The following is a 27,181-nucleotide window of genomic DNA, read 5'->3' on the forward strand; positions in this document are numbered from 1 at the left end:
TCTGCTCTTTGTATTTTCCTGCTGGCACAGTTATTATAATAAATGCATATTATTCAATCATGTGGAAACATCATGATTTACTTAATAATTGCTACTATGAGATATTTATTTGACCTATCATCAGCCACCCTGGTTTATTTTCATTTGTGCTCTTTTTTCTATTATGCCTTTTGTTACATGGACTAAATTTGGTGTGAATCAACTTGGAAGATAAATGTTCATTTTCCCCTATTATTTTAAAACATCCCTTACATTCTTTATTCCATATACTTATTATTTAATCTTTAAACGGTAGCTTTATGCTCCTACACGGCTAAGAAAATTTATGCTTTACTCCTCCTGCCCTGACATCTCTTAATGCAAGACATTTTCAAACCTTTTTTCCTCCCAATTTTGAGTATTAGTCTTTCTTATTCAGTGAGAATTTAATCAAATGCCAAGGATTCGGTGGGCACTGTGAATGATGGTAAGGGCATTTCTCTTCTCCGTTCTTTCAAAGACTCCTCAAACTTCTCTGCTTCTCAAGAAATTCAGTTGTTCTGTCTCTCTTACCTTCAAACTCCCTGGAGAAAAAAAATCCCTCTACACAATTTGTCTTTCTGCTTCTCTACCTGATTTATCAAAGAAAAGACCTAAAGAACCAGCCTGGCAAAGAAGGACCGAGGAGCGTTGGGCATTGTGGGGGAGGAGGTGGGAAAGCCTGGGAGTGTTCCCATGTCCATCATTTTTGACTTGTCACAGAGGCAAGTAACAGTACATAAGACCTGAGTGTGCATCAGCATCACCAGGAAGCTTTTTAAACACCAGACAGCTCGGTCCCACCCTGAGAGTTTCTGATTCGGTAAATCTGGGGTAGGTCCTGAGAAACTGTATTTAAACAGGTACAGGCAATGCTGATGCTCTTGGTCTGGGGACTACACTTTGAGAATCATTGCTCAAGGGAAAAAACAGCCACTTGTGAACGGCAATCTATTTCCCATCTAGACTATCTCTGCCTGCTTATGGGCATAGACCAAACCGAAGTTTTATTCATGTATAGTTGATAATATCTAACCACTGGTTCAAAGTCAATACTTTTCAGCATTGGCAGTATCAGGCGAAAGAAAGGTAGGAATAGATATCTGAAATGGATTGACTGGACTTCACAAAACTGTAATTTTAAGACCCATTTGTACAAGGAAGTGAGAGAGATACCTGTTAACTCCACTGTATTATTTAATGCTTTCTTGCAGATGTAGGGCAGTTGAGCTTCACAGGTAAAACCCTGCCATAGACCAGATGTGGCATTCATGCGAGCACAGCTTGACCCACCTATGGTAGGTGCACTGGGCACATCTTAAATGATAAAATTTTCAAACAGTTAAAAGGAGAAGGTTAGGATCAGAGTGATAGTTAGAAAAAATAATTGGCATTCCTAGTTTCCTACTTTTATGGGAACCCACAAAACAGTTAAAAACTTAAAGTAAATTGAAATGTGTAAGCCTCAATGGACAATCATGTGCTTAAATATGTCTTTCTTCTAAAATATAAAATATAGGGAGAAAACACTCTGATATACCGTAGTTAATTTTAAAAACAAAACCAAAATCCAAACCTTTTTCCCCAATCAACTTCCATGTCACATCTTGTGGTTAGTAGCTGTTAGGTTGCTACTCTATTCAATAAATACACTAATTTTTGTGTATGTAATGCCTTTTAGGCCTTGAATTAAATATAAGTTATCTTTAAAGAGTCTACTTATTTAGAGAATAGAGAATTTATTTACTAATAATGAAATTTCATTAAAGTAAAATGGTCTATTGGCATTTTATTGTACTTAACTTGTTTTTCTTATATGTATGCAGAATACTTTTGTATTGAAGTTGATGTTAAGTTTTAGGTTCTACATTTGACAGAAGCCTAAGATTTTATTTTTTAAAAGTGTATCTAAAACTTCCTTTTTGGGGAAAAAATCTTTTGGCAAACTAGGGTTTTTTTTTTTTTCACTACAAATTTTTCTTTAAAGTATTTATTTAAGTAATGAAATATAACCATTATGTTCTCAGTAATTGGGTGCTACAGTGGGAAACCCCCAAGAGTTTTAAAATGAAGGAATATTTCCATATTAGAGTTAAGCTGCAGATGAAACACGACATAGGTCAGTCATAGACATGCCCAGTCCTCTAAGGGACACGGAATGGCTCCTGGGCCATGAGATGAGACTCATTCTGCTCTTACCTAAAAATGTAGCATTGCTCTAAAGGTTAGAGACAAATACTCAGTTGCTCATGGTGTGGTTCAACTTGACTGTACTGGTATCAACCTGGCTATAATGGCATTTGGCTATAATGGTTAAGCCTTAGAAGGGCTTAGGAAAAAAAATAATTCTGAGAGGTAACCATAATAAAAGTTGTCAAGATTTAAAATTTTTATGTGCTCTCAGTGAGTAAGAAACACTTTTTTATTTTTTTTTGAAGCTTTTACTTTGTGCATAGTAGGTGGAAAAGGAGCAGTTACCTGGGTCCCAGTTGAGAAAGTTTAATGGCTTTTGATCAGACCATTCCCAGCCTCTAGAAGAGTACAGCTGATTTAAGCCAATCCAGAAGATTCTTGCAATGCCTTCTTTTTCTATAAGAATTACATAATTTTAACAAGTGACAAAATTACCTAGGTTATTTTCTAAGTCAGATTTAAGTTTCTACTAAAAGCAAAAATATCTGAAGGACTTGATGCAAGGCAGAAATCCCTGTAGGAGGCTGTTTGTCCAACAAAGGCAAGCAATGCTGATACACAAAAAAACTTCAGACTACTGAGAAACCCAAGGGTGATGAGCTGATTCAATTCAGCTTTCTCATTAGCTTGTGCAATTTTCTTTCTTCTAAGGTAAAAACAGAATTTTTCAGAATAACTGTTTCACTACTTGTCAGAAAGCAGTTATATAGTCAGAGGGATATAAAGTACAGCATAGGGAATATAGTTATAATATTCTAATAACTATGTATGGGTACTAGATTTATTGAGGTGATTACTTCATAAGGTATATAAATGTCTAGTCACTATGTTATACACCTGAAACTAATATAATATTGTATATCAACTATAAATGAAAAATAAATTTTTAAAAAGCAGTTATATAAAAAAAGCAGTTTCTGTTGCATATCTAGATCTTAAAAATCTGATTGTATTCCAGTCTAGCAGTTTAAATTCATTAAGCATGTATTATTTGCCAGGTACTAAAGATACAAAAACCAAAATGACAGTACCTGCCTTCATGAGGATTTTAATCTATTGGACAGATTTTGTGGACTTCTAAAATGGTAAAGTGTTATCAGTACTGTTTCAGAAATATGTCCAAGAGTTGTTTGGTAGACAATGGTATATACAGCTCTAGAGTCCAAAGGAGACATTTAGATTGGAAATAAAGAATGCGACACACACATACACACACGCAAGTGCCTGTGCGCAATACCGTAGAGATGTATCATTCCAATTTATCATTTGAAAATAAGATGCCATCGGCAAAAAAGAAGAAAGATAAAGAAGCAGAAATAATTTAAATAGCAGGGCCAATTGCAGATATGCAGGACAACATGCATATTCCCACAGGCAATGGATGAGATTGTGCTTGTATGGGTCCATGTGTATTAGAAAAAGAATGTAAAGAATGTGTGAATTATCGAAAGGATTTTCACACCACTGCAAGAAAGTCAACAGAATTATTCAAGAACCTGCTAAGACTTCATCAGTATCACGAAGGAATACTTTGAATAATTCTATCACTCCCTTTGAATAATCCTACTGTTTACCTGCACATAGCAAGGACATATTTATGATGGAATAAAAGGATCTTTGGATGCTGTCAGGCTCTTAATTTGCTTCATTATGCTGTCCTATTTGTGATCTGTATTGATAACTTATTCTTCATTAGAATCAGAGAATTTTAAAATTGTGACTGCATTGACAAACAGGAATGCTCTTTATGTGTCTTATCCTGAGTGGATGTGAATGGGAAATGGATAAATTCTAAAAGTTCTGGTTGGCCAAATACAAAGGGCAGGGATTTCTTATATGGCCCGGACAATCTGGAGCTGTACTTTTTTTCTACATACAGTCCAAGCAAGAAGTTGACCAATATGAGACTCTGCTTACCCTCATCTTTGCCATCAAGAAACATGATTGCTAGCATAAATCCCCATAACTAATCAAATGGGCAAGTTTACTAAGGCAGATATTTCTTGATTGTTCTCAAGACCCTTGTTCAGATCTGACTCTATATTTCTATTCCTCTCCCTACAGTGAGAGACGACAGAGCCTGATAAAGGTCATGTATCTGGGATGAACCAGATGAGAGCCTCTTCTAATGCATCGGAGAGGCCGTAGTCAGCAGGGACCCCGATCTAGCCTTGGGGCACCTGTCAAGGTGGCTCAGAGTGAATAGCCCCTCAACATGGAGGCAGATTAGGAAGAATGAAAATGTGCTGCTCCTGCTCTGAAAACTATAGGGTCCTCTCTTGTAGCTCTGGGGTGAATCTGTGGTTAGAAGTTCCCTGGGAAGGCCAGAGTCATGGGAAACCTGCCTCCCAAACAAAATCCAGTGAGTATAAGGAAGCCAAGTCCCCCACCTAGGCCTCTGGATAGGTAAAACAAAATCAAACCTAATTAGGTACAAGGCAAGCAGAAAGGAAAAAGATAGCTTTTTCAGACTGCATGAGACTTAGCTTCACAGGGGCTGTTTCTGCTTTTTTTTTCTGGCAGCAGATTCCCTGGTCCCACCCAACGATTAGCTACCAAACCAGAGACTGTCTGGGAATAACATTCGCCATTATGTTCTGTATACGTACAACTCTATTTCCTCAACTAGATCAAACATTTTGATCACAAAATCTGTCTGACTCACTTTTGTTGGCCTCACTGCTCTTAGCCCAATGTTTATATGTGGTAGTTTTCAGTAAAGGGAAAGCTAATAGAAACTTCAAGAAATTTTCAATATTTGGATACTTTGAGTTTCAGATGTTAAAGTACAGCTTTCTTGAGCCTTGGGAAAGGCCCACTGATATGCCTAAACAGCATTCACAGTGAAAGAGGAACTTGAAACGTTAAAAGGGGATGTATCGCTAAAATTACTGATATACATAAAACGTAGAGTGTCTGGCCAAGGGTAGGAGACAACTGGGTCTTTTAACATAGTATCTTACTTTCAATGGATGCATAAAGCAATTCTGAAACGTTCATTCTTCCAAGTGCATCGTTAGATTGATAGTCATACTTTGACACTTTTCCCCTTCATTATAGTCATCACTTTCCAAAAACGCTAATATTCCAGGAGACTTAAATTTATTGCACTTTCCACCTATCCAGTCTTCCACTTAGGTAGGCCTCAAATCTATAGGGTTTATGACAAATGTATTATATCTAGTTAAGTTGAGTTTAATATTTCTTTATTAGCCTGTAAAAAAAAAAAGCATCTTCTACATAAAAAAAAAAATTACAATATTTTTTGTAAAATTTCAGTGAGGTCTGGAATAGAATTTCATTGCTAACCACTAGCCCATTAGGCTTAATAGATTTTCATTCTAGAGGTCTGATTATTCAAGTATCGAACAACACGAGAAAAAGTAAAAACTATAAGAAAAGAGATCTGCATAAGACTTTAACCAAAAAGCATTACAAAAGACTAGAAGGCTTTTAATAGTGAGAAGAAATAAATAAAGATATGTAAGAGGAATAAGTAGTACAGTAAAAAGTAGGGGCTCTGGAGTTATATGTGTTGATATTCAAATCCCATTTCTTATATTCACTTGGTTGTGTGTTGTTCGTTATATTCTTTCTAAGCATCAATTTCCTTATCTGTAGGTGGGGATAAAAATACTGTCTATGGGGTTGTAATGATATTTATTTATCTGGAAGTATCAGGGCTTTGCTCATAGTGAGCATTTATCAAATATTTATGATTATCAAAAAATAGTGTGACAGAATTTATTTGAATTAGTCAATAGGTGTTTAATACATAGAAATAATGCTTAAAGTTTTGTGCAAAAGGAAGACCCATCTCTGTCTGCAAAGAACTTAATAGTTTTATAAAAGCTGAATGCAGGTACATTTCTGATATAGCTAATTTTCAAGTCGAATTGATTGTGTTCAAATTTTAACTCTGCTAATTACTCATGGGTGACCTTGAACAAGTTACACGTCCTCTGTGAGCCTTAGATTCTGTCACCTGCAAAACGAGCATAACAACAATAACGCCTACCTCATATGGGATTAAATAAGATAATGTATAAAAAGCATTTAGTATTCTGTCTGGAATATCATCATCATCATCATCATCATCACCATCATCATCATCATATATTATGATTTTTCATTTATTGAAGAAATCATCAGGGACTCAGTAATTTGGGTTTCTTGATTTTTAAAAATAATATAAAAACTTCATAAACTTCCTGGTAAAAGATGGGCAACACTTATAGAATTTTACTGAGTACATAAAAGAAACTTTCAATAAGTAGAAAGGCATACTATTTTCATGGATGAGAAGACTTAATGTAGTGACTGCAATGCCTCCCTAATTAATTTATAATTCGATGTAATTCTAAAGTTCCAATAGGGTTTTTATTGCGATTAATAGGTGGTCCTTAAATTCATGTGAAAGAATAAATGGTCAAAAAAAATAGGCAAGGTGATTCAAGAAAAAAAATGAATAAAGGAGAATTTGCTCATTCAAAAACCAAGATTTGCTATGTGAGACTGAACTAAGTAAAACAATTTGGAATAGACAGAGATAAATGAACCAAAGGAATAGATGGAAAGCCTAGAAACAACCCACATATAATAAGAGGGTTTATATTTATTAGAGATGGCATAATAAATCAGAGGAGGAAATGTGAAATAGTGCTTGATAAACTGACTATCCAATTGTGTAAAGATAAATTAGATTCCCACCTCTACAAATTATATTCCAAAGGATTAAAGATGTAACTATGAAAAGCAAAATTATAAACTCTTAGAAGAAAACATGAGAGGATATCTTTATCACTTTAGGGCCAAGAAAGAACTTGCCAAATAATATAAATAAACACAGAGCATTTTTAAAATTTGATGTTTGACCAAATTAAAATTAATGTATTTTTTATGATAACAGGCAACAAAAATAAAGTGAAAAGACCAAAGAGTAGGAAAAGATTAGTATCCAGAATATATAAAGAACTGTAACAAATCAATAAGAAAAAGGCAACCGATTCAACAGAAAATAGGCAAAGGATATGAACTGGCAAATCACAAAGAAAAAATGAATGCCTAATAAACATAGGATGCAAAACCACATTAATTGTCAAGAAAACGTAAATCAAAATAAAATATGATTTCACATTAACCATATTGGCCAATTAATAAGTCTGTGCTAGTGGAGGTGTGTTTACTACAATCGCTTTGGAAAGCAATTTGGGATTTTTGATTAGGGGTGAAGAGGAGTGCACCCCATGACTCGGCTATTCCTTCTCTAGAGAAACTCTCAAACATGTCTGCCCGATGAGGCCCATACAAGGATGTTCCTTGCAGAGGTAATAGTTTGTAATAGTAAAAGCTGAAAACATCTTGTTTCTCAATAAGGCAATAGATAAACTGTGGTTTATTCATTATAAAATGTAATACCGTACAGCAGCAGTTGACATGGAGAAACATATATGGGTAAATAAGATAGTATTTGTATCATTTTCAAACATAGACCAATAGTATAATGGAAATATATATAGGATTTATACGTATATATGATGTAAGAGCACTCAAGGGATGATTATTTTGAGAAGTGGGCATGGGGTTTGAACCCTGTTAATATTTTATTCTTTGAAGGGAGGGAAGCAAGGAAGGAGAGAAGGGTACAGGAGGAGAGAGAAAGGGATTCAATCCATGTAAAGCAGTATGATAAAATGTTCATGTAAATTTAGCTGGGGTGGCGGCTACACAAGTCTCTATTAGGTTATTTTCTATTCTTGTCTATATGATTTATGTCTTCATAATTAAAAAATTGAAAATTGTCAGCACCACTCCAAAGCAAAACAAAATCCTACCCACTCCATGTGTCCATGTCATTAAATCCACTTTAAGATTTCCTAAAACACTCCCTGCCCCGTGGACGGCACTCGTTAACTTAAACATGAGACTTTACTAAGGCCATCTAACATGACTCAGCCATCTTTACCTTCTTCGAGTCCCCCGCTTTTCAATGTTCAAAGAGTTTAATGTTCATCTTTTTTTTCAAATCCTTTTAATTAAGCTTAGAGTAGCAGTTTAATCGTGCTACCTCACTCTATTTTCCAAATATTAACTTTTCAGTTTCCATCATGAGATGTATTTTGAATGGAAGGATTACATTCAATACTTTTTTGCTTGTGGGCTTCAGTGTTGAAGTTTAATCCCAAGAGAAGATAGAAAAATATATACACAAAACAACATATTTGGATATGAAAATAGAGGTAGACAGCATCTTTATAATTCCAGAAACTGGCTCTACCATATGCAAGTTAAACTTACTTGTAAGATAAGTTAATTCAGCAGCACTATTGATGCTCAGTAAATCGGCTCCTTGATTCTGACATGAAACATAAGCTTCTTTCCAAGAAAGAGCTGCCTGAGTATTAAATTGGTAGCAACTTCCAATCTGCTCATTCTTTTCCCAATTATCTTCACAGCCATTTTCTGTTGATAAAAAGATATGAGTGATCATAAAGTAAGTGCGTAATGTTTTCTATTACTTAGAATGCTTACAAATACTGCAATTCAATTTGCTTACACTTAGGATATGCTAAGCTTATTGCTTGATTAGATCACATTTTGATTCTTTGGTTACACAAAGAATTTGAAGTCGCAGGACACCAAATGACTCAGGCTGGTTAAAGCTTCCACTCTCTTATCTTCCCCTCTCCCTTTATCCCATATCAATTAGCCCATGCTTACCCTCTGCCTAAAGGTGGGAGTCTTCAACTGTGCTCATGTTGTTTAACCCGAGTTAATGGAAAACAAGCTCATGTGAAGATGGTGCCAGACTGTAGAGGGGTTGGCACACAGCCTGCAGTGTAACCACTGCATGTATATGTGTGTGTGCAGGCATACTGCTTAAATGCCCAAGATTTAGAGCCCAAGTGACTGTTATTTGGGAACCCAGTCCAAGTGTCTCCTTAATATTTTAATAGATGGTTTAATATATGGTATATACTTAATATTATATAATTATCATTCTATATGTATATGTACATATGCGTGCATATGTATACAAACATATACATTCATTGTATAATGTACATATTCTTTTCTTTAATAAATATTTAAAACATTTTAATCATGTATCATTTGAGACAAAAACCCTTCCAGCTGTTTCCTGAACAAAATGTATAGATTTTGATACAAAAATATACTCAAAGACTCCATTGTGCTCTCTACAAGAAGGAAAACCCAATGTAGGTCACATCAAATGTGTCCCAGGCTTCACATTGGGGGTTTCCAAAGGGCATTTCATAACCAGTCACATATTACAAGGGCTTTCAAGCTGGAAGGGCCCTTACATCTAATCTTGGCTAGCATCCTCATTTCACAGATGGGAACAAAGATTTAGAAGTATTTGTGGCAGAGATATAATCAGAGCACTGGTCTCTGAATCTGGTCTTACCGACCTTCTGAATGGCTAACACTGCTCTTTCAGCCACTTCTGAATGGCCTAAATAGTAACAAAGGTTGCTGTGACATTTGGTGAAAACCAAATAGGTAGATTTATAAGTATATTACCTAAAGGTTCCTTATTACCACTGAGGGTCTATGCTTATAAATCTAGAAGCTTCCAGGAGAATAGACATGTGTTTGCTATAAAATTAAAGCTCCATGGTTTAGCAAGTCCTTGGGTTTGAAAACCTCACAGGCTTACTTCTTTCAGAAAAATAACTCTGGGAGGCATATGAATGCATTAATAACACCCTCCCCTCCACTCCCATCCCAAAGAAGCTAAGGGCATTGAGACACATGGCAATTGAGGCAGCAAGGCACAGTGGGATACATACATTGAGAAAGGAGGGTGGGAATCGTGGGATCTCTACCAGGCTCCACATGGATGGGGTCTGACCCTGGCAAATCATTTTATCAGTCTGGATCTGCTGCCTCTCACCTAAGAAGTGAGGGTTTGCACTGGATAACTCCTAAGCTCCCTTGCATATCTAAAATTTCAATCCAGATTATAGTGACATTTAAATAAAACTGTTGTCTGGTTAACCAAACTCTGCTTGTTATTAATATTGGCTTTTTATTTTTTAGTAAGTTCTAGGTGTTGAAAAGCCTGTGCCTCTACCTAAAAAAGTAATTATCAAAGTGTGGTCCCCAGACCAGCATCATCAGAATGATCTGAGAACTCATTAAACTGCAAATTCTTGGGTCCTACTCTAAATCTCCTGAATTACAATTTCTGGAGGTAGGCCCCAGAAATCTATGTTCTGACAAACTCTCCAGTGACTCTGTTGCATCCTGAAATTTGAGAATCATTGGCTCAGTATAACCTCTTCATGTTGTTTGGAACCACATTTTAAATCTCAGGTTCCCTCAAGGAGGGATCAGCATTACTAGATCACCAGGTTGGATGCTGAATGGGGCAGGATAATACAGTTGTTTGGGACAAGGACTTCGGGATTGGATTTCCTAGCTCTGAAATTTATTAGCTGCGTGGCCTTATAGGCAAATGATTTATCTCCCCTGTACTGCACTTTTCTCATCTTTAGAATGATTTATCTTTCTAATCTTTAGAATGGGGATAAATAATTATTCCTACTATATAGGGTTGTGTGAGGATTGAATAAGTTAATATAAGTTGAGTGTTTAGAATAGTACCTGACACTTGGCAGGGCCTTATAAGTATTAAGTATTATTACTCAGGTCTGGAGCTGTTCCTTTTTTCTTTACTACAGATTCTTCCAACTTGTTGCCCATGAAAAACATTTCTTGAGTACTCATTACATGTCAAGTACTGTGAATCCCTTTAATTCTCACCTGATTGGAAAGTTATATACCAGATAATAATGCAACTGCTACTTTGATCTCTCTTTCTCTCTTTCTGAAGAAAATAAATTCTTTAGCATACCCTGAATTGTTTGTTTCTAAGAAGCAATTAGAAAAAAAATGCTCTGACCAATATAGAGGAATGGCAGAGGGAAAAATGTCACTATTTTTGAGAGCGCCAGGAATATCTGCTCCGACTCTTTGCTTCAGGCCATAAACATATTCAAGCGTCCACCATCCTAATAGTGTTTCTTCAACCTCTATCCCCCTCAAACTGCCTCCCTCCCTCTTTTTCTTTTCCATAAAACTTAAGAAGCTTACTCCCCTTCTGTTCATGCTTCAGTTCATTATAACCCAGCTTCTGCTGCCACTAGTTTTTTGAAACTTCTCAGTTAAAGGTCATCAGCAATTTCTTAACTGTCCATGCCTTGTCTACTTTCTCTCCCCGAGGGATCTGGGCTACAGAACACTCCCTCATCCTTTGCCTTCCATGACACTATCCAGCCTTGGTTTGCTTCCCAGCCTTCTTCTGAAAGCAAGTTCATAGCTACATATTACTTCTCCCTCTTTCCTCAAATATATACTTCTTATCTAGGATAATATTTGTGGTAGTCATTTTTAAAATCATCTTGGACTCTTCCTTCTTCCTTTTGCCTCATAGAAATGATATCTTTTTCTTTCTAAATATAAAGTTTACTAGTCTATACATACCTGGTTTTAAGCAGATGCCCCACTTTTGATCATATTCATAATTTAAGGTAGTTGCACACCATGGCCCACTGTCGTCTTCATCAAGGATACACTCATGATGCCAGGTCCCATTAACTAAGAATGGAAATTCACAAGGTCTCCCATAGGAGTTCCCATCTCTGGTATATATCTCTGCGGGTTGCAGGGAGGGGAGGAACAGAAGAAAGGAGAGTTAGAAACTGGATAATCAGCTTCAGTTAACCAATTTCTAAAACTGCTTTGAACGAAAGGTCGTTGTTTTCACTTATGAGAATACAGTATCTGGGTAGGCTGCATGGTGTGGAAATCGACAATTTGGATGCTGATTGCTCAAGTCTGGACTTGAATGCTGGCTCCCCCACTGACCAGTTGTGTCTGTGGGCAAGCTCTCCAACCACTCTTAGCCTGTTTCTGCATTTGCAAATTAGGAATAATAGTACCAAGCTCATATGTTTGTTCATGAGGATTCAATGAGATAATCCATGTAAAGCTTTATTTATTATGGTGTGATGAAGTGCTAAAAGACTGTGGCTTGATCAAGTAAGGATCAATAGACAACTGTGGTTGGCAGATTACTTCATCAGAAGGAGGGCCCTGCCTGAGATTAAACTTAAAATCCATTCTCTTTTCTTTATTATAAGTGGGGCCAGAAAAATACATTGGAATTACTCAGGGTGGGTGTGGACTTTGGAACCAAATGTGGAGTTAGAGAGATGGACAAATAGCCTTATTCTTCACAGACTGGTGGTCGAATTGAGGCTGTGGGTTTTGAGGAAGTGGGAGGAAGAGCTGCTGTATCTCAGTGGATTTTTGAGAGAGGTAGGACACCATGATTCAGGTTGTAAAAGAAAAACCAGTTTCAGCTGTGCAGTCATGGGACCAGCTGGTGGTCAGCGAGGCAGCAGAATTGTTTTTCATTTTAATAATTTTCCCTGGTAACGGTCAAGAACTGAAAAATTATTTTAACCTAAAATGACTGGAAATACTAGAGGAAGTGCTCAATATTTATCCTGATAACAGATCTCTTGGCAAGGTGTTTTTATAGAATAGCCAACCCTGTAACTATTTTGGTCACCATTTCCACATCCTTAATTTGTTTAAAACTATGGCCATTAAGAGATTAAATAATGGCTATTAGGTAAAGCATAATAATCAGATCTTACCCTTTACCAGGTTTTTAAAGTCTCTTAGAATGTCTCATAGATTTGCATAAAAGTATCCTTAAGATAGTATTTGATTCCACATCCTTTATTATTCTCAAATGTTCACTTAACTGAAGTATGAAACTAAATTTAATAGTTTAGAATATATTAAACAGTGATACAGCAAAAGGTAAAAATAACTTAGATGTTTTTGTTGGCAAACAATCCTTTAAAGAACATGGTTTTGTTTTCCTCTGACATCTAAATGGTTCTGAACAGGGTACTTCTGTTAAAGAGTAATTTGTCCTTATATTTTATAAGGATCTTGCTTATTACTTATGTTTTGTTTTCAACCATACCCAAACTCCCAAGAGCTCATGACCAATTTCTATTCCCCTATCACAACACTTAAAAAGACAGCAAATGACTATTGCTTGTAGAACCGGCAGGGTTTTTTTTTTTTTTTCCCTAAATCCTTGTGTTTCTAATATGAAGTGCTTTCACTTGCTCTTTACCATAAGCCCTTGAGATCAGTAGGGCCAGTATTGCACTTTTTTGTGAAATCCCCATTTTTGCAGAGTAGTTAAGTGAAACATTTCAGTCATTCAGCTGCAAATGACAGGGATGAGAACCAGCTCTCTGATTAGAGTCCTTGACATATAAGGACATTTTGTGACATCAATGGCTGTCTCCTTAGGTTTCAAGTTATGTTTCATAGCTCGAAGCTGAGCTTAAAAAGCTCTCCTATTCACAATGTTCTCTGCAGAATGAAAAGCATATAGCAACCACCACAACCGCAGCAGCTAAATTATGCTAACTATTCACTAAGAGTTTTAGTCTCACACATTTCTTTGCTGCTGCTGGACTTAAGTCCTATGGGTTTCCTGAGAGAGACAGGCTTTCCTAAGAAGAATCTTCTAAATGTGTGAAGAACAGCAGCCTATAAATAAATGAGGCGTATACATGGAAAACTAATATAAGTACTTCGGTCATATGAGACTAAAAGCTCCAATGGTTCAAGAGGTTGGCAGGCTTCTAAGAGTTGCTCAAAATTCAGAGTTCTACAGCCACCCCTACACTAAAAGTCCATTTCCTCTGCAAGATTCAAAATTCAAAGTGTGCTAGTGAAGCCAAGATATCTTAACCATACAGATGCACATCTGGATGCTAGTGAAAGCAGTGTATTCATAAAATGTATACAACTAAAGCTTTCTCTGTGAACAAAACTCGCACGGGATAGAGGTTAAGGAGAGAGGCAACACAGGACATGAAGACAATCGGTTTTCATTTATTTAGTTAGTTAGTTAGTTTATTTAGTTTATTTCTTTATTTTTTAACGCCTACAGCACCTGGTATTCTTAGGTGATCTCCCATCCAAGTACTAACCAGGCTCAACCCTACTTAGTTTCTGAGATCAGATGAGATCGGGCACGTTCAGGGTGGCATGGCCATAGACAGACAAACGTTTTTATATTAGAAGTAAAAAAAAATTATAGCAAAGCCAAGGGAGAAATCTTGGTTTTGAGCTGTAGCTTTGCTATGACAAGCTTGATAACCTTGGACTTCACTTTTTTGGGACTTAGGTATCTTATCTTTCTTATCTCTAATAGCTAGATAAGGGGAGGACAATATGGGGAGTCTGACAGTCCTAGTTAATTCTGTAGCTAAGACAGCAATCTCTAACCTAAAAACAAGAAGGAACTGCATCAATTTAGAAGAATAAAATTGTCAGGACTTAATGTTTGACTAAATTTGAATGGAGGGAGAGGAAAGCAGGACAACTCTAGGATGACTTGTAGATTTCTGACACATATGACTTGGACAATACCAGTTATCCAGAGAGGAATGAAGAGGAGGCAGGTTTGGTCCTTGCTTCTGTACAAACTAAAACCTGAGGTATGTGTTGTCAAGTCAGAATTACATGTGCCTTTTCTAAACTTCTAAATTTCTTGGTAGGAAATTTAGTGTTTCAAATGTTGTATTTGGTAAGGTGAAGAAACGCTTTATGCCTGTTTAGCTCTCTCTGAGGTGGTGCCCCAGATGGGTTCTTAACCTTTTTGAGCCACTGATCATTTTGGAAACTGTGTAAAGTGCATGGGCCCCATTCTCAGAAGAATATTATAAATGCATAAAATAAAACACATAGAATTACAAAGAAAACCAGTTATACTAAAATAAAGTTATTTAGGGGACTAGAGGAATTTACAATTACAACTATATCTTTCAAAGAAATTAGGGGCAGAAGATAGAAAGAGCCCTGCCAAGAAAACTATCCTTTCTGATTCTTGAACAAATACAATGAGACAAGTCAAATCCAGTTCAAAAGGTATTTCGTTTGGTTCCATGTTTTCTCTTAGCTGCCCAGTTGGAGAAAGGCTTTTATAGCACAACATTTAAACTTGCCATTAAGTGTTATCCCAGAAACCAATCACTTTTTAAGGTTAAGAGGAAGCTGGCTAGCAGAAAGAGACTTGTTCAATTACTCAAAGGTTGAGAATTGAAGAAAAGGAAAAGTCCACCCTTAATGCTCTAATGTTTCCCCATAACAGTAGAACCTGACCTCTCAGAGGAAGATGCATCTTCACTAAGAAATCCAAGAAATAGAAAGAGGTTTCCCCCAGGACAAAAACTTGCGCAAATAAGGGGAAAGATGGGAGGCCAAATTTAGCTTAAGTGAGCTTTAAGAAAAGAGGAAAACCTCTGTAAAGCTATGTAAATTTACAAAGAAGAGCAAAGGTAATAGTTAAGACTTAGATAATTAAATATGTATGTATATATCTACATATATATATCTCAACATTTGATGTAATTTAGAGCGACATAATAGAAAAGATATGCCTGGGTGATAGCTAATTACATTTAGAGGTTTAAAAAATAAATCTACTCATTCTTCTTAAACTTAGAAATTCCTTATAATCCAGTCTCTAGACTCAGAACAAAGTTCACAATCAGCTCCCTTAAAGGTAATATTTACATACTCATTTTGGGAAGCAACTGAGAAAAAGTCCACTGAAAATGCTGAATCATAAATACAAACATTAAAGTGTGATAGCCTTGCCAAAAATAAAAATAAGTAAGTAAACCCACAGGAGGTTCTTAAAAGTTTACCATTACATCAAAATCTGCAGACAAAAAAAATATGTTTCTTTTTTTTTTCTTTTTTCTACTTTTTAAAACTTAGAATAGGTCTGACTTTATTAGATCATTTGACTTTTATCCTGTACAAAGGATATCCTGTTACTCTAAGTTTTCTTTTGCTCTGGAATTCAGAATATAATCATAGGAAGTACATATGCTCAAGCTCCAGAGAGATCCCAAATCCCAGTGTGCCAGAGAATGGCTGTGTGACCTCTGGCGAGGCACCTAATCCTGGCCTTACTTGTAACAGGGCAAAGAGCACCGACCTCACAGGGGCAGCTCAAAGTTATTGCCCAGTGCCTGGAACTGAATGCTGGTTCACTGCCCTTACCAGTGTACAACTTTATCTGCTGTCAGTTGTGCATGTTCAATGCTACATGTACCAAACACAACAGCAAATGAGTCAAAGTCCCTCTCCAATACTCACCATGGTAAGGCTGGTCACAGAGGGCTTCCCCTGAGCCTCCTTTCTTCCAGACATCAGATGAATTTCTACTTGCTATGGCGTGTCCACCCTTCAGGGCCAGCTGGGACTGGGCAGCTCCATACAGAGAGTGGTGCTCACATTTCCACCATAACATGGCATTGGAGTCACAGCTGAACATTCTCAAGGAATCCGTGGGTTTGGTAATATCTAAGCCAAGGCACTTCTGGGACTGCAAATGAAAGAGCCGATGCTGGGACACCCACTTCCATAACATGTCCTCGGTTATGTCACAGTCCTGTGCTACTATCCAGTCATTCAGCGGCTTGATGCACTTGCCCGTGTTTTCATTGACGATCGTGAATGGATCATTACCTGAGTCAAGACAGACCGTCAAAGAAGATGTATCAGGATTCTGAATTATGTGACTAATGTGCCTTGGCCCCTGTTTGCTGAGGAGAGTCTGAGCACCACTGGACCGTTCCCACCCTCCAAGCTGTATAAACTCTAATGTACTAACTACACGAGGTCAGAGGACGGTGGTTGCCAGAGGGGCAGTACAGTGTGGGAGAAGAGCCTGGGGTCTGGAGTCCATCTGCTTGGGCTCATAGTCTGCCTCTGCTACTTCTTAGCCACGTAATCAAGGCAAGTTATTTAATGGCTATGCCTCGGTTTCCTCCTTTGTAAAATAGTACTTCATACAGTAGATGCGAGGATAAAATGAGCTCACACATGTAAAGCACTTAGAATAAATAGTATGCATATTCGTTATTGTCATCCCACGAACCATTTCCCCCTTTATTTAACAAGATGAAGACGTGCCTTAGTCTTGACCTTCTTTAGACAGGTGGTCTACATTCAATAAAAAAATATCCTGAGCCTATTCAGGACCACAATTCTGTCTTACTTATACTTTACTGTGGCAAGGTAAATTATTACATGACATTAATATGTCTCAGAGGAGATGGGGAGACTTCTGAGGGGGCAGAAGTAGACAGATAAAAAGGGATGAGAGGCAATGGAGGTCTGGGTTCTGAGAGCAGGGGGGACATGTGGCCGGCTCCGTGTAGCACCTCCAGGAAGGTGACCGGAAACCCCTGTGGGAGGGGCCAGGGGACTAACTGCATGGATCACCTAGGGAGGCCAAACCTGAGCTCCAGCAATCACCTGTGCCACAGGATTTAAGACCCATTAGATCTGGACAATGGAAAACTCAGAAGCAAGCAGTGTGAGCTGAACGCTAAAGGGAGGATCATCCGTGAATGTTCCCCTGGCAGTTTTGTGTGATCTGGGGAAGACCACAGTAATGACGAAACTGAAGTTCTGTTAACTTGGCGAAAAGGACCTCAGGATAAAATTGAATTTGATTTTATGAAAATAATGCATTGTTTCTTACACACATGAGTTTGTGGAGCAAGATTCACATCTGTTACAATAAACTACAACTGAATAATTTGGCCTTTTATAATGACAATTTTTTTGAAGTTATAGCACAGAATTTCATGTTGAGGAGAGTAAAGCTGAAATATTTTAGACAGACTTAAATAACCATTATCAATGAACCGAAGGATTCAGCAGGACTTGTAAAATTTTAGTTCCCAAAAGGCCTTTCATTTTGACTCCAGCTTCACAATCACTAGTTTTACTAACACTTTCCTAATAATAGTCCACAGGTTTTCAGAGTAAAAAATTTTCATACCAAGGACTTGAGGGGAAATTTCATTATGTAAATAATAACCATAAAATTAAGTGCAATTGCAGTTTGAACTTTGGACGGAACTTTTTGTTTTGAATAGCAGCAGCAGCAGCAGCAATGAGAGAACCAATAGGAACAACAAAATCCTTTAAAACTTTTACTTATTTCTACTTTCAAAATTGTATTTAAAAATATTGCATGGGGTTGCAGCTCAGTATGCTTGTCATAGTAGCTTCCATCCCTTGCTCTTCTTTGACATCACTCTGCCATTCTCTACTTTACGGACACTTTGGGTGTCCATACCCAACATAAAAGGAAAATGCATTATCTTAGATTACCACTCACACTTTCTCTAATGTCCTCTCACATATCCAATAGCCACTCAGACCCATGATGTACCATTTTCCCAAGCTATTCTTTCACCTGCCCAAAATAAATCTTGTGTTTCAAAGTATCAGGAATTACTGCAGAAAAAAAGAAGTCTGCTCCTGAAGAAGAATGGGCTGCTGCCATCCCTTTGCTGGAAACTTCCCCTCCTATAAACTCACTGGGCACTCAGCTCTGTGCTCTTTGACTCTAAACAGGTGAACTGAGCAAACAGCAGCTTTGTCTACTTTTGCAGTTTGGAGTTCTAGATTTTTCAAGTTGCCTCTGCAGAATCCAGTAGATTACTATGGCTCTTAGTACAGTGAAAATAGCATTTTAAATAAGGAATTAGGGGTCCTACATTAAAGACCTACCTCTGCGACCAGTTAGCTGGAAGACCTCGGGGAAGTCAATCTCCCCAAAGTCTTCGTATCTCTAAATGTAAGATGAAAGCAGGGAAGGATAAGATATTTAAGCCACTTCCAATTCTAACATCCTATATATCCACAAGATAACAGTTTTCCTAGTCTTGTTGGTTTTACTGGTCTTTGCTAAGTTCACCACATATTTTTCTTGAAGAGATGCCTACAACTTTATTATGTCATGCTAATGCTATCAGCAGTTTAGGTCATTCTAATTCCATTTGTATTGAGCATGTGCACTTAGGTGACAGTGCTGCTTCACATACACTGTTTGGAAGAGAAAAAAATATGTACCCTTTTCCATTTACTATATGTTTTACTGCTGGGACATCTGTGGACTTGAAGCTTCTAGGAACTTTGAAAGACTACAGGAGAGGTGTGGAGGAGCTATGTGAAAGAGGAGTTACCAGACTTCTTACCTAATTGAAACATCTATGATTGTAGATACTTCCCCCATGCTGAATCTGTTTTTACTCTGGTATGTAGTATCACTATTTGACATCTATAGTAGTCATTTAGCACAGACATTAATTACTGATATGATTTAAGGAAACTTGTTATTAGCCTTCATACATAATGTATGTTTAAGCATTTGTATATAATATACATACTAGGGAAAGTCAGGTCTTCTCATGTTTCCCCATATCATTCTGTACCCTTAGTAGGAACCATTCAGTCAGCCTCAGGATGGTAGGTTGAAAAGTGGGAACAAAGACTAAGAAAGTGTAAAAATAATTCCTTATTTAGAAAAATTTTTAAATAATAGTATATAAAATATTTCAGAAATGCAGTACACTTTAAAAAGGTAATTACAGAGCAATTTATAAAACAGATTCTTTATTGATAGTCTTATATAGCATCTTGTTCACTTTACAAAACAGATTCTTTACTGATAGTCTTATATAGCATCTTGTTCACTTTACAACCTTATACTGGTCTTAAATGGAGTTTTAATGTTTACCTCCAAATACAATATTGGGACAAGTCTAAAAAGCAGAGATTGGTAAAAAGAAGCCTCATCACCCTTAGTTTAGCTGCTTCGTTTTATATAAACATTCTAGTGGTGTCTGAGAGGAAATGGCTATGTAGCGTTATCAGAAATTGAAAATGACTCTTTAGTATTTCTACATCCATCAAAGGAGAACTATTGTCTGATCATTAAGAAACTCCTGTCTTACAAGCCCTAAACCAAAGAGCTTTGTACATTTCAAAGAGAAACTGAACATCAACATTTCATAACCACAGACAAATGGAGAGGGAGATTCTCAGGAAGGCATGAAAGATAAAGCCTGTAGCATTTTTAACTTCAGGGGATCTTCCATAAGCTACAACTGTTAAGCATTTTGTGGAGTTGCTACCATGTGTGCAGAGTGTACAGGTGCAGCAGGAGAGAACTGGAAGTCTGGGTTTGTCAGTTCCAAGACAGGTCCTGAAGCAACAGTTGGGTCCATGGCAGTCTATCAAGAGTCAGAAATCCATGGAGTTCAGATTGGGGAGTATAGGCTAGTGAGAGACTCCGAAGTTCCTGAAGGAGTGGTTTACTTCAAGCTGCTAGCTCTCCAAGAGGCAAAAAAGTAAACTAAGCAATTGGCATTTCCCCAAAGTCACAGAGGTATTCCTCTAGCATCTGAGCAACGGAGACCACCTGTACAAACCTAGCTGTGTACATAGGATGAGGTGCATGCCATTACCAGCATCATGAAGCTGACGCACTGCCAAACAAGCTAACTAAATAGCTGGGGTTTCAAAATTCCAGTGCTTTCCTTAATAGGGCTAACCAGAGCAGCTGGTAAGGGTGAGGACAGATGCAAGAAAACAAATACCTGTGAGCACCTAGTGCAAGGAGAATGGAGTTAAGCCCATGCTCTTTGCTTTGGTTGATGAGAAAGCCCGGGGATTGTAGAGATTGCAAAAATTAAGGAAATATTGAGCTCTGTGGGGGGAGACAAAACATAAACCTAAAATAGATGTAGATGGAAACCAAGAATTTGGTGATTGAAAGGTTAGTGTGCTTCGATTGTAGTTAGCTGCTGATAACTTTCTCCCTGGGTTGTGGGGCATGCAGAATAGAATTCTCACAGCAATAAAAGGACTTCTGGTAGTTTCTAACACGGATCAAAGAAGAATGGAGAAGTGTGAATCAGAGCAGGGTCCACTAAAAGGTCCTTGATGTAGGTAGGGTGATGCCACTGACACTCTGAGAAACCTCTTCCCATCACTCTTTGAACAATGTCTAAATCAAATCGTAACTTAGTTTAGCTGCAAAGAAAACAAGAGCCACAAGCAATGTGAAGTTTTTCAAAAACTCCCTTGATCAGTATTTACTTCCTCATACGGTAAAGATTACAGAAGTGGGGGGTGGGGACGGCCCGCTGACTGCACACTGCCCATTGTGCAGCTCGACTGAGAAACAAAGTCCTCAGTATACCTTTGCCAAGGCAAAAAGAGAAAGCAAAAGCAAACTCTGGTCGCCTCCAAGGGGTTATGGTGCGGCTGGCATTACCAAGGGTATCAGCGAAGGGTATTGGTTCCTGGTCCTGTTTCTGCAACGAGAGGCAGGAAATTCTCGGGCAAAAGACCCGCCCTCCACTGTGGGACCGTCGATCTCACGGGGATCATTTGGAGTTGATAAGCCAATTAGAAGAAAGGATCTCTGCTCGAGGCACGCGGGGTGGGCATCACAGCAGAGTCCTGATCGTGGTTACTTTAGGAGACATGGCTTAACCTAACTTCTTTTTTCACTTGCATCAGTAGGCAGTGAAGTTGCGGAATCATTACTCATCTTTGGCGTTGTGGATAGAAACCTCTAGACACCGAGTGGCTAAAGTGAACCACCAGCAAAGAAGAAGCAGGACGGGCGGGATAGGACGTGAGGCTGTTGAGGAGCCCTAAACTCCAGGGAAGCAAGTTAGAGGAAAGAGGGTGTGGAGGGGGCAGGGGACCCGCCCAGAAAAGACTCGGCGCGCCTCTCCTACCTGTGGACTCCTTGCTCTCGGCACCAGAAAGGCCCTGCCTTTCCATGCCCCAACCTGCCCTCTTTCGGACCCCGAAGAGCAATGGAGCGCCTTCTCCCCAGCTCTCCCATTCGGCTCACTTATGCGGCTCCAGATCCCCGAGCAAAGCAGAGATAATGTGACCCGGGGCGCAACCCTAACCCTAACAGAGGGAAGTCGGCGGATCTGCCGGCGTCGAGGTCCCTAGCCGGCTGGCGGGCGGACGCACCGCAGTTACCTGCGTGGCCAGAGGGCTCCGCCAGACGGAAGCACAGGAGCAGCACGAGGAGCTCCGCCGCAGGGCGCGGGGTCTGCCAGCGCGTCCTCATCCTGAGCAGGCCCCAGCGGTTCAACTGGCTCCTCGGGCGCAGGCGGCACCCAACCCTCCCAGTGCGCCCAGCCTGCCCCACCGGCGCCTTAGTCCTCAGGTTCCCCCGGCGCTCTGAGTCCTCCTCCGCCGCTCTCAGCCAATCGGATCAGCATGTTTTGGTTCTCAAGGCAGGGAGGGGCAGGGCGGTGAGGGTGGGGTGGCGATAGGAGGCGGGATGATGACGCGCAAAGAGCTCTGCGCACCTGCGACTGGCGGGATCAGCAAGGAGCGGGAAAGTTAGTGTGCAGCTGGAAAGCAGCGCCCCGCGCAGACCACCGCCTTTGGGGAGTCTGGGCCCTGCCTCTTCATTCGTAAAGTCAAGGGAACGCGGCACTTGCTGGGACTTGGCATCGACCTGGTGGGTGAATGCAGTCAGTGTAGGACCTTGTTCTTTGCCTAACGCACCTCAGTCAGTGATGACTTCGTTGCACGGCTGGATTTGAAAGGCAACCACATCCTCTCGTACCTCAAAAAGGGAAATGTGCACCCGTCGTGGTGCAGCTGCAGCCAAGCCAGAAAATTCAGTCATCTTTGGCAACGTTTTCTGCATTTTGATAGTGCAAACATAGGGAAGGTAATGCACATTGCAGTTCGACCTGCAGTTGTTAAAGAATTAAAAGCAAGAGCTATTCGAGAGACCCTACAGTACTTCCAAGGATGACTTTGGCTTTATTACCATTTGACCTTAGGAAGTAAGCTCTTTCTAAAAAATAATTTAATAATAATAACTAATAAAAATAGTAGAAATGTGGACGTCTGTGCCCAAAACAGGTAATTGTGAGAGTAGAATTTCTCCTCTCCCCGTGGGAACTGCTATCATTATAAGTAGGGTGACTTAAGTTACCTGGTTACAAAGGTCCAACATTTTTAAACCTCGTGTTTATTGAGCATGTGCTGTATAACTCTGATGGCCTCGATCTCTGGCCCCCAAGAGTGAAGTCTTCCACGAGGGAAATATCTAGGTTACCTTTCTGATTCCAACTGCCAAGACTTTGCTGATGGTTCCAAATCTTCCTTGGCTGTGTTCTCCCTCCAGGCTCCCCACTTTCAGTTAGGTAGATACGCTGGGCAGTTGCCATCACAGGAACTGGGTACCTTCCAGGGTAAGATAAAAAGACAACATCCCTGCCTTCTCAAGCTTACTGAATACTGGGGGAGACCGAGACACACACAATAACTCAGGGCAGACTGAATGGGGAGACTGGACAAAGCTTCAAGGAAGGGAACACCTCAACTGGTACTGGAAGAATGGGTTATGTGTAGGAGTTTGACCAGGCTAAGCTGGTGGCAGAATAGAGGCAGGAAAATGTAAAGCAGTGTCAGAAGACAGTCAAGAGTCCAGGGTGGCTGCCCTGCAGGGTGTATGTATGTGTGGTTGTTGAAAGTAGTTGTGGTGGGGTTCTTAACCTAAATGACAGCAGAAAGGTGAGTTGTGGCAGTTTGTTAAAGTGCCTTAAATGGGTTATAAAGCCTTTGACTGGATTCTCTAGGGAATGGTGGTGGAAAGTTCTGACTAAGACACCCAACTAGTCCTCTGATTGCTCTGCATTTGTGGCTGCTTGCCCTTCTGATTCTGCTCAGCCTGGAGCTCCTTGAGGGCAGTGGTCTCTTCTTTATTATCACATCCCTAACATGGAGCACCAGGCTTGTCTCAGAGTTAGCTTTCAATTAATATTACTTAATTAATGAAATCTTAGAGCCCTTCCATAGCCTAAGGCGATATGAACTACTGCTTGCATTATATTACAGTAGTTTCTCAATTGACATCACTACCAACTACTATTAGCCTCTTAGGCAAATAAGCCCTTCTAAACATGGTTTGGAACAGGGCACTTCTCTTTTACTCAAATCTTTTCAGTGCTACTTGCTTATAGAAGGGATGCTTGATTAAGAGTTCAGGGGAATTTGAACTGAAATTGTATGCAGCTTTGCAAATGAACTTTTTTCTTTTTCTTTTCTTATCCTTTCCTTTTCTTGCCTCCTCCTCTTCCTCCTCTTCTTCCTCCTCCTTCTCCTCCTCCTCCTCCTTCTCCTCCTCCTCCTCCTTCTTCTTTTTTTGAGAAGAAGCCCATGATATAAAAAGAAACTCCATCTAGGGAAAAGCAAGCTCCATTATGATCAGACCTTTTATCTTCAGTTACCTTCCTATGCCACTCCTTGGTTCAAGCTACCTGTCTAAATCTATTTTGCCTTTTCTTATCTCTGCCCATGTATTTGTATTTTACCCATGCCATTCCCAGAATGCTTCTTTTCCCCCTCCCTTGTCTTAGTTCCAGTTAAGGCTCTGCTCAAATTTCACATTTTATACAAAATGTTTCTAAAAAGGATCCTAACCCTTCGGGATTCCAAACATCCGAATAATAATGTATATTCTGTTTACTTGGTATTTAACATGTGCTACCTCTTGCTATTATTTATTTTTTTTGCAGGTACATGTACACTAATACTCCACCTAGGTTATAGAGCCTCAATATTTATTGTCTGTGGTGACAGTAGAAAGTAGAGTATCCTTCAAATTTCACCTGAATATCACTTCCTCAAAGAAATCTTTCTTTGCAGTCTAGGAGAGCTTTCTGTGTGACACGTTCTCAATGCATCCTGCAATTTGTCTTGATATTATTTAGCAGAGCTGGACTAATTATGTACTTGCTCATTTGCTGAATGTCTATATCTTCCTTCCCCCACTGCAGGACCCATGAATGTGGTGACCGTATCTATTTTAGTCATTACTTTGTTCCCAGTACCTAGCCCTTGATTTGCTGGATGAATGAGTGAATAAATATATGGTGAACGCCTCATAAATGGTACAGACAACAGGAAATCTAGGCATTTAAAAGAGGGAAAGATAAACTAGGGTGGGAGGGAGGGTCTTTAGGCACTGGCTGAATGTCCTTGGATGAATAACATTCAATAGGTAGAGGTGGTGAGGAGGACACTCCAAGCTGAGGCAATGATTGGAGCAAAATAACAGACACCTGTGATCCACTGGGTGCCATTTTGCTGAGCATTTCCCATGTGCACAATCATCCTATGAAAATATTACTACTATTGTCATTTTACAAATGTGGAAACTGGGACAACACAGCAAAAAAGATAACTTTGCCAAGGTCAATAGCCTTAAGCGAAGATACCAAGATGGAAATCTAACTTATAGAACTTGCATGAATGTGTGAGAGTGTTATTATTATTTTATCTCAATTACAATTAGAGAGTGGGAACATGAGCTTTTAGGACCTCTAAAGTCATGTTTTTAATTATATATCATATATCATATCTAAAACAGAGTAGCTATGCTTGTGGGCCTCCTCCTGGTTGTAGTCACCTTATTCCCACACAGAATCACTCTGAATTACTTATCATTCCTTTCTTTACAGATTTTCCATATAAGGTTCATTCCTTAAATAATGCATATAATTTTGCATATTTTTAAAGTTTTATGTAAATGGAATCATTTCAAGTTGTGTTTTCTTTTTTGCTCAAAATTATTTCTGTGACATTCATTTGCATTGGTGTGTGTAGCTATAGTTCATTCATTCTTGTGTGGTATTCCATTATAAGAACCAAGTGCACTTTATCCATTTTCTTATTGGTGGACATTTGGATAGGTTCCAGCTATCCTTGTATCCTGAGTAGTTTCCTATCCTCAGCAATGCTTCTGTGACCATTTCTGTTCATGTCTCTTCGGTGCGCACTGCTAGATAGTCCTGGGTGTGTATTCTTAGAAGTGGAATTCCTGGAGCATAAGGTATGTTCAGCATCAGCATTAATAGACAATGGCAATGTGCATTTCAGTTTGCACCCCCAATGGTGTGGGCAAGCATTCCCATTGCTGAACATTTTCATCAACACTTGGCATTTTAACATTTTTGGTTGGAGGCAAAAATGATATCTCATTTTGGTTTAAAGTTGCATTTCCCTGATCACTAATGAGGCTGATTTTCCTGTTTATTGGTTATTTATATTTCCTTTTACAATTCTCGTACAGGTTAGTTTCCTGTTTTCTCTTAGATCTATTCCTGCTCTTCCTGGCTTTGAATCCCAAGGAGCTATTCTGCATTTCGCAGGCTCCCTCACCTACTACCTTCTGGTTACATTCAACCAATGGGAGTTTCTGGTAGGAGATAGAAGTTTGGGGAGAATCCAGGGTGTTTCTCTCCTCTCTGCTTTGGGAGTATGTCAAGCAGTGGCTGTGTCTCTTCTGTGGTTCCAGCTCCTGCCTAAAAGCCTCACCCTTTGTGGTCTAGTTACCCCCAGGCAAGCCTTGCCGTGTTTCCAGCTCCTTTTGGATGATTCATTCTCCAAGGTTCTAGCTCTGAATATCTGGCTTCTATTAGATAACACCATCCCTTCTCTCTGTCTCAAGCCCCATGGGTAGTAGCAGCTTCTTGAAGTTGTTGCATTCTTGGTAGTCTCATTAGCACTTATTTTTAGCTCTTATAACACCTCTGTAGCTAGTTATTTCCCTATATTAAATTTCTTCTATTGAATTATCTAGCATGGATTTTGTTCTTTTTATTAGACCTTGATGATACTGATTCAACATAGGAAAAAACTGTACTTGAGACAGCATCCGAAAGATACAAACAAGAAAACTATAAATGGAGCTTATTTAACTGCACGAAGAGTTGTGGCATAAGGAGAGCTAGTGTGGGATGCATTTAAACTGCAGTTTTGATGATGCCCATAGATGATCCCAGGTGTAGTAAGGAGGACCCAGGGGGCCTTGGCGAGGGTTTGGTCTAAGAATAAATTTTAAACAATTCCCGCTACACCCTGATAATAAAGTTCTGCATTTATTCCTGGTCATAACTAAACTCATGAGACCTATAGTCATGGACATAGACCCCAAAGGACAAATACAAGATTCTAATTTATCCACTTAAATAACTAA

General features: G+C 39.0%; 1 protein-coding gene and 1 pseudogene across 4 annotated transcripts in view; both read right to left on the reverse strand.

Annotated features, from left to right (window-relative positions):
* The window catches only part of LOC120597059 (CD302 antigen), a 107,096-nt gene extending 84,703 nt beyond the window's left edge, over nt 1–22,393 (reverse strand). For 3 of the 4 annotated variants that reach the window (XM_039855735.1, XM_039855734.1, XM_039855733.1), the window contains exons 1-6: nt 22,159–22,393; nt 16,447–16,818; nt 11,722–11,892; nt 8,509–8,673; nt 2,497–2,607; nt 1,195–1,335 (exon numbers count right to left, since the gene is read on the reverse strand). In XM_039855735.1, the coding sequence (XP_039711669.1) occupies nt 1,195–1,335; nt 2,497–2,607; nt 8,509–8,673; nt 11,722–11,892; nt 16,447–16,818; nt 22,159–22,249 (1,051 nt within the window). In that variant the 5' untranslated portion in view covers nt 22,250–22,393. The remainder of the gene's footprint in view (nt 1–1,194; nt 1,336–2,496; nt 2,608–8,508; nt 8,674–11,721; nt 11,893–16,446; nt 16,819–22,158) is intronic. The other variant, XM_039855738.1, reaches the window with a different exon arrangement.
* LOC120597527 (uncharacterized) lies at nt 14,219–14,337 on the reverse strand (annotated as a pseudogene).
* Nucleotides 22,394–27,181: the final 4,788 nt, after the last annotated feature.

The sequence above is a fragment of the Pteropus medius genome, unplaced genomic scaffold (genome assembly GCF_902729225.1).
Source record: "Pteropus medius unplaced genomic scaffold, Ma_sr-lr_union100, whole genome shotgun sequence".
NCBI lineage: Eukaryota > Metazoa > Chordata > Mammalia > Chiroptera > Pteropodidae > Pteropus > Pteropus medius.